General features: G+C 42.5%; 2 protein-coding genes across 3 annotated transcripts in view; one reads left to right on the forward strand and one right to left on the reverse strand.

The window, feature by feature from the left end:
• Positions 1-1,255: 1,255 nt before the first annotated feature.
• On the forward strand, positions 1,256-2,254 carry LOC111630920. Its single transcript, XM_023375079.1, has 2 exons — positions 1,256-1,769; positions 1,845-2,254. The coding sequence occupies exons 1-2, from the start codon at positions 1,439-1,441 to the stop codon at positions 1,913-1,915; spliced, it is 402 nt and encodes a 133-aa protein (XP_023230847.1). The 5' UTR covers positions 1,256-1,438; the 3' UTR covers positions 1,916-2,254.
• An 851-nt stretch (positions 2,255-3,105) lies between these two features.
• LOC111630921 (type 2 phosphatidylinositol 4,5-bisphosphate 4-phosphatase-like) overlaps positions 3,106-10,914 on the reverse strand; it is a 24,080-nt gene continuing 16,271 nt past the window's right edge. For both annotated transcript variants that reach the window (XM_023375081.1, XM_023375080.1), the window contains exons 4-6: positions 9,482-9,572; positions 9,241-9,295; positions 3,106-5,761 (exon numbers count right to left, since the gene is read on the reverse strand). In XM_023375081.1, coding sequence (XP_023230849.1) covers positions 5,676-5,761; positions 9,241-9,295; positions 9,482-9,572 — 232 coding nt within the window. In that variant the 3' untranslated portion in view covers positions 3,106-5,675. The remainder of the gene's footprint in view (positions 5,762-9,240; positions 9,296-9,481; positions 9,573-10,914) is intronic.

Genomic DNA, 10,914 nt, shown 5'->3' on the forward strand with positions numbered 1-10,914 from the left:
TACCAGTAACTATAACAACCACCCCTACGTTTTGAAACAATCCGAATCCAAAAAATAAAAGAAAAACCAGTAACGAGTTGTATAACTTTCCCGGTTGTAAAAAGATATTTTTAAAATAAATTCTCATACATCATTAATGCTGTTAATAAGTAAAGTGTGGGGCGCCATCTGTTACTTGATTTTATCATATAAAACTTTATAACAATTAAAAACAATGTAAAATATGGCAAAACACTTGAGGTCGAGAGGAGTTTTATAAAAGGGTTGGCGTCTGTTTGGTCGCTATTAAAATTTGGTGGTTAAAGGTCAAGATGGGGAAATAGTGTCATATCTCAAGAGCGATGGGATTTAAGGACAACGTTACTCGTTATTATTTATAATTTTTTTTTTTAATATAAAACTCACCTCTATACTCAAAATTAAGCCTTTTGCCATTTTGTTTTAATTAATAAAAGAATTTTATGATGAAGTCTGGTAATAGATGGCGCCACGCACAATTTTCGTTAATTAACAGTTTTTTTTAAATAAATAAAAAACTCATATTAAAAATCCAATCTGACGAGTAATTTACATTAAAAGATTGGTTTTTGACGTGATTCTTCTGCATTTAACAAATAGAAATAAAGATGCAAATCTGCATATAAACACAGTTCTACTAGTCGCCGCTTTTATTTGGATTATAAGTAGAGCGTCGTTTCCGTTTTTAACTACCGTACAAAATTTATTTCCTATTGTTAAAGTATTTGTAACGCAGGCGAAGGCGCGTAATACTTACGCCGAGCTTTCCAGTTAATCGAGAACCTTACGTAAATAAACAGCAGAAATGTTCGGTAGAATTACAACTCTCATTAAGCAACCAGTTTATCACGTTTCCTCCACGCCGGTGACGGCAACTTCCGTCTTGCGCGCGCATGCACCGCCTCGGCTCATTGTGGGGGGGGGCTGTCGCTCCGATATAATAGCTCCGTGAAGAAGGGAGCCGCGTCGAACGCCCCACGTCGGAGTATAAGGAAAAGACGAGTTCCGAATAAAGCACATTTAGCCACTAATCTCGGAGGCTCCTCAATGCGGGAGAAAAACTGGCGTTTTTCCGAATTGTCCGCGTCGCGCGTCGCGGCGCAAACAATCCGAGCAGCCTTCGCGTCACGAGGGTAGGAGGAACGACCTTCCTTCCTCTAACTGCGCACTCGGCCGTTCCTCCGCCGGGCGTCGGGCGTTCTACGTAATTCGCCGTCCCGGACCGTTCCACTTTGCGGCGGTGAGGTCCTACCTGCAGGAAAAGCGTTGCCAGACCGGTCTCTGGCGATAAGCGCGGCCGCGACCGTCCGTCCCTTCCCCGGGAAAACCCTCGGGGAGGAGTGGAAGTTTCCGCCGTTTCGCGCGCGCGCGCGTCGGTGCGGCGAAGGACGAGAAAGACGAGCGGAGTAACTCAGAAGCCATGCTACGAACGGGACGACGAGTGGCGGCCCGGGCCGAGGAACACCTGCGCAAGTTGGAAGCGGGCGACGTTCAGTTCGACGCCCGTCGGGCCCGCGACGTGTACCTGAACGCCGTCCGGGCCGAGAGGGTGCCGGAGGGCGACCGGCGGGAGCAACACTACCGGGAGGCGCGAGTGGACCTGGAGGCGGTGACGCGGAGTGGAGTGCCGCGGCCCTTCTCCTTCGGGGCCACGGCCCAACCCGACGTGTCGGGCGGAGGCGTTGGTCGCCTGTGCAAGTATCTGTCCGACCGCCGCCAGCGCACCCACCAGAGCAACCAGGGCGCCGCAGGTGAGTATCCGCGCAAGGGGAAGCGCTCCGGGCCGGACTTTAGACCGAGTTTCAACGGCCTCCTTTGTTTTTCAGGTGGAAAACTCGTCGGACGGGCGTCGTCTTCCGCATCCAACTTTATCCACAACAAACCTCCGCAGCCATAATTCGTCGTCTTCTCTTTCCCTTTCGTATAACGGGAAAGGACGGTGACGGAAAACAGTACGAGGCCTCAAAGGCCTTTTTACCGCCAAAAAGAAGTGGTTTCCGTAAGAATTAGTCGGATTTTAACAGAAACAATTTTATCTTTAATGGATTTGTGCGGAAATCCAGATCCTTAAGACACTTGGCCGTATAAAAAATCCGAACACCGCTCGTCCTACTTTGGCGGCCGTTAAGAGAGATTTTACGTAACAAGTAACTTTTATATTAATAGTAATAAAGGAAATTGCCTGGCTCGCTCCGTCACGTTTTCTTATAAAAAGTTATTATCGTTATAAAGTGGCAAGAAGCTTAATTTCCGGTGTAGAGACGACTTCGACCCAAGTCGATTCAACCGGTTATTAAGTCCGACGTGCGTGGAGATACGACGCGTGATCCCCTTTACCTTCCCCTCCCAGACGATTAACCGACAGAATTGAATGGCTTTCGTGTCCCTCCCGAGATATCGAACGAATCCCCCGATAAAATAGGAATTTCTTGTCTTTTTACTTTACTGTTCGGATTTGGGAGACGAGGAAACGTCGTTTGCTAAACATCCGGCGAAACAAAAGGCCGAGTTTATCTTTAGGAAACGACACCAGTTTAGACGATAGCAACGCCAACGTATTTATTTCGTCGGTCGAGCCCTTCTCTCCTTCCGTCTCCATTTCCCTACGAAATCAAATTAATGCACACCGGTAATTACAAAATACAAACGTACGAAAATCGTTAGAATTTTACTCGAGAGTCGAAACGGACCAATTAGCGTTTCACACCCAGCTAATAGCAAAAGCCAACGAGAAAAGCGATTTTTATTCGCCTAGCGAAATTGATCCGTCCAACAAAAAGCGAAAAGGCGTGGAGAATTTTAAGCAGCAGCCAATCGTTTGCCAGCAAGATAAAACGTCGTGTCTAAAAACAAAATGGCCGCTTTCGATACTTTCGCCGTTAACCACGTGTGTGTGTGTTTGTTTATAGAGAAAACGATGCCGGCTAGAGAAATACTTAAAAATCGCCAATTATAACATCTAATCTATTGCGCGAGAAAGTTTCCGTAACCGAGAACCACGCCACAACCGGGAATAGGGTGGACGGCGATAAAAGCTCGACGGTTCCAAACTTCCAAGCGATTGGCGAAACGGTAAAGTAAACCGGAAACCCCAAATTACGGTTAATTGGCGGTCAACGTAAATCCGCTTAAAGACCGGTCTACCGATACGTGCCACCCGCTTAATCCGCACCCGTCAGAATAGGCAAAAATTACTGGCTTTTTGGTAGATGTGGGGGTCTCTACCATCGGAAAACACTAGTGTACCGGTGAATATTATACAGAAACCAGGCGTAAAATCGACTCTCTCTATTCACCTCTTAATGCCTCTCCTTCTCGTGCAACTATTTATATACTCGAACGGCTCGAACATTACCCGCGTACAATTTTGCCGATATTTACCAACGAACGTCTTCCAAAGACAGAATACATCAAAAATAATACACCTGGCAGAAAAGTATTTTCGGGAAAAATTCTGTGGAAAAACCTTCCGCTTAGTAAAATCAGAATGGCGAAACCGGAACTTTATCCAGATAAATAAGAAGGAACATTCGAGCGGAGGTAAAACTACCGTAGCCAATTGTTTACCTTGTCACGTAAAAAAGACGGAGAAAGAAGCTAACTCGCCACAGAAAACATTCGGCTACCGGCAAATAATTAACAATACGTTTACTCCCGAAGGTTTTTCTCCGGCGGTAACGTACAATACTACGCCAGTTCTAACGTATCCCCCGCTCTTTTACAAATTTACATCTCGGGAAATTAGGCCAACGAAACACCGCCCGAATATACATTTAACTATAGGTATAATTCGTCGTAGATCTTTCCAAAATTATATTTTTCCGGACGGACTCCGTGGTAATTTATTATTACCGATACGTAACGACCGCTGTCGTCCCGTAACGATTGTTTCCGTTCCGACCGACACGGCGGAAAACGTCTTTTACCAAAGATTCTCCGGTCGTATAAACCCTCGTCCGTACGCTTATAAACCAGTCAGACGCTTTAATCCACTTTAAACGGTCGCAAATTAGGCGCATTTCTATCGACTAGTAAGGAATGGTTTCGGCAGTCGGGAGACAACGTGAAATCGCCCGTCGTCTTAATGGCAGAAAACGGAGATAACGCACATTCTACACAAATAATTTTACGTAAGTTAAACGAAAAAGACAAAACAAATCAGTCTTGCCGGAAATAGTAATCTTTATCAACGATTTTAACGAGAAATAAGCGTATTTTGCAGACTCGGCGTCAGAAAATCTCTCTAATCCAAAATCTTCGACCACGTCTTCCGGATAAATAAAGCCGGCCGTACAAAGAGTATCCTCGGCCGTTTCCAATATATTATTGTACTCGGGCGAAATCCAAACAAATGGCCGGTGGCGGTCGTTATTGCCTTAAGGCTACGGAATAAACACCTAGATCCCGAGCGAGCATTAATGTCCACTTCTTCCGCACCGTCACTTGTCGAACGAATGAATAAGAAGGGAAAAATTTATGGTTTCTCGGTACCTTAAGCTTACGGGATATTGAAGGCGGGACTTTTCCTTTTCGTAAGGAATGGGCCATCGACAAATTAAGTGGCAGAGACGGGTGTACGGAAATACAAGAAATACAACCAGTTTTACTCGGAAAGGTACGGACGAGCCCGTACAAAGTCAAGTGGATAGAGAATCACCGTAGCTTGTGGCCACGCCACTCCGGAAGGCCCTAACCGGTCTTCGGTAGTCGAGCTCTGGACGGAAAATTTATTGTCGACGTATCCGGCGCTGAAATTTCGGAACGACCCTGGCGACGACGCGTCTTCAAAAACGACTTTAATTTAAACCCGGAAGCGCAATTTCTTAAACGGTAGTCAATACAGAAAGCCGAGAGACGATCTTTCTTTGGAAAGATCGTCGGCCAACCCACGGCGCCCGGAAAATCAAAGTAGGCCGTCGGCCGGGCCGGAACGTCTTTTATTAATTACTCTACTTTATTAACAATTTTCCTCGTTACAATGGTAAGAAAAGTTTACCCGGCCGCCGCCCGCTAACTTCCGATTCGTCCGGGCCGCGGAACACCCGCCCGACTTAACGTTAATGGTCGACACTCCGCCCCCAGGCCGTGAAATATTAAGAAAGGCGCGGAGGCCTTCCGGACGCTCGGGCGCGCTCCTCGGCGGGAACGAAGACACGGAAAATGACCCGTCGTACCGGGGCGGACGATGGGTCCCGTTCCTTCGACCCGGAGGCGCCAAATACGCCTCCGGGAGGAGAAACCGTTTCTTAACTTCGCTCAACTCTTAAAAGGGCCTTTCGAGAGACTCCGGCGCCACCGCCCCGACGAACGACGGATCTCCGTTACAATTTCCCGACTCTTCCGTCGCCCTGCGAGGAAAATCTCGGTCCCCGGCTCTCTCTCTCCGCCCAAAAGACACAGACGCCGGACTAACGGAGTGCCCAACGATTTATTATTTTCCTGCGGTGACGACGATTTCCGTCGGCGACCAGAGAAGCGGCCGACGTCCGTCCGCCTTCCTCCTTTCTTCCGCCTCCCGCTCGCTCCGCCCGGACGGACCCGAAAACGGAGACCGCCCGGCCCGACCCGCGGGCGGCGGAAAGACGGGAGGGGGCCGGATCCGAAAATACCGGGCGGGGTTGCGGCGGAATCCTCCTTTCCCCGCGGCGGTTCTCCTCCTATCCGTAGCTGAGGACGGTGCTGACTCTGATGGTGTAGTAGTAGACGGCTCGTCCCAGGAACACGGCGAAAGCCACGTAGCACGCTGAGGAGACAAAAAGACCTCCGTTACACTCGAAAGGGTATTTCTTTACTTCCGCGCCGTCCGTAACGTCTCGGGCCGAAATATCGGGGAGGAACTAAAGACGTCACCGAAATGTAAAGCCGGCGGAAGGGCGTAAATACTGTATACTTCTTTTACAACTACCGTAACTACGCGGCGGCGCTTAAGTTCACCCTCCAAATTCTAATTTGTGGCCGCTCACTAAATTTCGGACGGTCTACGACCCGCGTACCGTGGCTAGGACGAAATTGTGAGACGTTAGAATACATTCATTAGTGGGCAACACACTAACGTATGCTAAAGTTATCATGGGAAAACTAACCGTAGTGACGTTTCATAGTTTCTCTGTTATGTATAACAGAGCCGGGACAGTAAAATGCCTGTTTTTCCATCTTCACGTCATAAACGTTCAGACGTAAGCCAAACTATATACACCTCCACGAACAGCACGGCACAAATATGGCGCAGAAAGCGGAATGATAACGATTTGGTCACGTGATATGACGTTCGTGCAAGTTTTATATAGGCCCGTACCATCCTTTGAACGAAAAACGCAACATTACGCTTCTTGTCTAGCCTTGGTATATACTTGTGAGCACTATGTTGGCCGCTTTATTCCTAGACTTATTATACTATCACCGACGGTGTAATAAGTCTAAGAATAAAGAGGCCAACATAGTGCTCGCAAGTGCAGTATAAACGAAAAACACTTTCGCACGAAACTTTCTGTAAAAATTAGGTTACGTTAACTTCGTTGCGAAATGCAAAATTCTCCAAAACATTGGGAGATTAAAGTAGGTTCTCGCTAAACACAAACGGTTCTGGTCGGGTTCCCACATTACGATATGAAAACTTCATCACTGGACCCAAAAACTCCCCAGCAAGCCGAACAAACTCTATGCCATTACAAAAACATAGTTATTTAGGACTAATGAACAGACATAAGAACCGGATTTTTAGGTGCTAAAAAGTGACTTTTACGTGCATATTATATGCTCTAAAAACCTCAAAACATGCATTTCCTTTTCTACCATATATTCTTCATCACATCATTGTTTACTTTTTAAAGTACAGTATTTCCATATACAAGAGTTTAGGGCCTTATATTCGTCTTCACGAAGAGCTCCAACTAGAACGGTAGTAACCATACTTTGTTGCACATCTGTGGTTTCATCCACCACAAAAGTAGGTCTATTCATTTTCACACTCATTTCGTAACTTTCCCAGCTTTGTCAGAAACACGTCTTCCCTGTAGGGCTTTGTTAACATAGATTCATCGGGAATTGTCATATGCGTGTATTTCTCCAGAAATGATTTAAGTGTTGGGTACGATAGTTTTGAAAATGGAATTCCTGCTTCTCACATAATTCAAAATAAAAGTTATTGTTTGACACAGAATCAATCACGTTTTTCTGTGATCGTGATATAAATAATTTTTTATGCTTACAGCATTTTCCAGCAGTTTCACGTTGTTCTTGTGTTTAGCCGTTTGCACGTGCTGTTGAATTTGCGATTTCCTGTCGCAAACAATATGTGCATCGCAGGCATCACAATTCAAAACCTTCCCATCGGTGCTAAATATTTCAGGCCCTCCAGATTCAGCAATATAGGCCACAAAAGAGATGATTTTGATGACGATACTTTCGGAATTTTCAATCTGTATCCAATAATGTAGACCCGACTCAAGTCTATAGCTGCTTGTTGCAAACTAACGAAATGAAAGTGACCCCAGTGTACAAATAGTTTTTAGAAGGAGAGGTGTGACCTGGATAACGAAGTCCAGGGTTAAATACCTTCTGGTATTCTTCTGTCAAAGTTTCCAATGGGTAGCAACAGGATGTTAATCACTCAATCATGAAACGAACTAATGAGAACCAGCTCGAAAAAGGGGGGGACAATCCCTGGGGATTGAAGAGGGGAGATTGGCTAGGAAAGTTTTAAGAAAATTGGCAAAATGTGCCAATTTAAGGTTTTTTTATACCAAAATATTCTCAAATATACATTTTAGGCTTTATTACCAAAATATACATTTTTAGGTTTTTATAACTCGCCCCAGATACCATATCAATGAAATAATTGCAGATTTGGAACTTTCAATGCAAGGCCATTGTGCAAAAACATGTGTGAAAAAATCATAGGCCATTGTGCAAAAAAATATAAAAATCCAGTTCCTACTTATAATACCCCAATAGCCCTAACTAACTATGTTTTTGTAATTAAATAATACAGTCAAGAAGCTTTTTCATATACTGGTATGCAATGTTTCTGCAAGAGGGAAGTCCTCATTTTGTTTACTATGGTAACCAAATATAAGCACTAGTGATGCCACGAATAGTGATTTTGCCAAATACCGAATATTTGACTACGTTCTTGGCCGAAGCACCAAATGTTCAGCAAAATATGTGTACATTTCACAGGTGACAGGTTACGACCCAGTGGGTGCGGTAGCGACACCATGGGCGCATTTGTTTTATCTGTGAGTAGATCGTGTCACGACATGCATTATTTGTTCATTGTTACATCAAATTGTGTTACTAATAGTCCTTATTACTAAAAAATATCACTGTATCACTTTATATGAAACTGTTCGCCTAGATCGGATGGCAGACCTTTATAACTGGTGGTCAGCAAACACAAAACAGTATCCAAGCCTGACAGAATTCGCTAAGATTTATCTATTGTCTTCCGGCAGTAGTGTATATAAGTAAGAGGCTACTTTCAGAACCAGATATAGCTTATGAGGAAAAGCGCAATCGTTTGCTATCAACAAATGCTGAAAAAATTGTTTTCATTCATCACAACTTACTAGTGATAGATTTTAACTATTAAATGTAATAATTTGTGATTAAAATAAATACGTTTTTGTGTAATATGTGCATTTTTTTTCATGATTTGGTATTTGGCCGAACAGTATGCAACATTCGGCCAAATACCGAATATTAAAAAAAGTAGCTGAATAGGCTGAATACTGAATAGTAGCCAAATATTCGTGGCATCTCTAATAAGCATATCATTCCTTTGACGACCAAATCGCTGAGCGGTTAAGATGGCAGCCTACTGCTCTGGGAGACACGGGATTGCATCCCAACGGGTGGAAAAATCCTCAGGAATTTTTTGGGAGGTGGTCCAACCGGATATGTCGGCCCTGTCCCTCACCACCTGGCTGCCCCATTGTGGGCCTGCCGAACCCATAGTGGGCTTGCTTAAAAAGCCCCTCTTCAGTGCCTACAGGGCAGAAAAAGTTAAAAAAAAAAAGCACATCATTCCAGGGTTAGTTTTTCCGTTGTAGCACACTGCACAACACTTGCCTGTACCAATACTTCAAGTTATTGTTTATGTAGACGATATATATAATTTTGGTCTATTTTCATTACACCTAATTCTTTATACAGTATTTGAATATTCATGTTTTTGTACTAAGTTTGAATGAAAAAAATAAAGCTTTAGCTTATAAAATTTACCTGCATAAAGTGCGATCCAAGCTCCTGCATATTTTCCACCATATTTTGTTGTAACCTAAAGACAGAATTTTTTGTTTTGTAATTTTAACGTTTAATTGCTATAATCAGTGTATTTATTTCCCTTAGAATTAGCTTTTAGACAAACAAATAGTGTGTAACATCTTAACAGTTTTGATTTATAAATTAAACTATACAATATTACTGCTGTAACATAGATATAAGGTAATAAAAATTTACTTACCGTAACAACAATTGCTACAACAAGACATATTAAAGATAATGCAACATATATTAAAACTCTGCAACGTGCAAAATTAACACCAACTGTGGACCTAAAATTTAAAACATTTTATTTTTAATTTTGTACATTCATAAGAATAAACTGAAAATATACAATAGTAAAATTTATTAAATAATTACTACTAATTCATTTATATTGAAATGAAATAAAATGTTGAAAGAAATTTACATTGCTGTTCATTCATATAAAACAAATACAGTATTTTACTAATGTAATTATTATTGTTAATTTAAGATAATTTATAAAACACTTAAATAGATTAAAATTTAAAATAACTGTCTATTAATGAAAAACATATAATGCAAAAAATGTGGTGTTTTGAGCAAACATTTACTAATTGATTCACTCATTTAAGACAAGCACCAAACAGAAAATCCAATTGTAGCCACTCTCTCTAAGCCAATGTGTTCTAATTTTAATCAATGCGAAAGATGTTGTCTTACAGTTTCCATAGAATAAAAAAAAATAAGATTACACTTGATGACAAATGTAATAAAATAAAAGTACAAAAACTGTCTTTTGGTGTTAAAAAAAACTACACTTTATTTCATCAAAAATCATGCAAGAACTTTCGACAGACATTACCCTCATCTTCAGGCTAATGAACACAAGAAAACAAAGTATCATATCTTGTTTGATTATACCACTGACTTCTAATTGGTCGATGATACCATTCTATGGACATATTTGCATCGAAAGTCCAACACTGATTGACTGGCTTTACGCTTGATTTATGCCTCCTCCGGCATATTGTGGTCACGTGATTAAAAATAATTACGGCAAAGGTTTTTACGCTAGTGAAGTCGCAGTTTTGTAATAACTTAAATTATGAACACTAACATTTTGAATCTAATGCAAAACATCTTGTAATATGAAACTATAAAAGTTTAACTGGTACTCTGAATACAAAAGTTATGAATTAGTGGAAAAAACACAAAGCGATAACCATACACTAAATAAAAACAAACTAATAAATGACCAATCTCCAAACGTACGCCGTAAATCCATCGGGCTAGTTTTATGGCTAATTACTATATTAATTACATAACGAATTTGGTACTAGAGGTAAGCGTTAGGCGCCATCTCTTATTAATATTAATAATTATAAATAAATTAATTAATTTAAATAATTTAGAACCGCTGGGAGAAAAAATCGGCCCGGAGCGGGACTCGAACCCACAACTCCTGCTTACCGTGCAGATGCGTTGCCAGTTACGCTACCCGGACCTCCAGTACGATCTCCTCTTCCAGCGTATAACTATGTAACCATCGACGGTTATTACAATGCCGGCTGGGGACACATTCAGTGCCCACGTCCTACTCCTATACGGCACTCAACCGGCCATCGCAAGCCCCGGCAAGGCGTAATATAT

Source organism: Centruroides sculpturatus, unplaced genomic scaffold, assembly GCF_000671375.1.
Source record: "Centruroides sculpturatus isolate CEXI.00-Female unplaced genomic scaffold, Cexi_2.0 scaffold653, whole genome shotgun sequence".
NCBI classification, from domain to species: Eukaryota; Metazoa; Arthropoda; class Arachnida; order Scorpiones; family Buthidae; genus Centruroides; species Centruroides sculpturatus.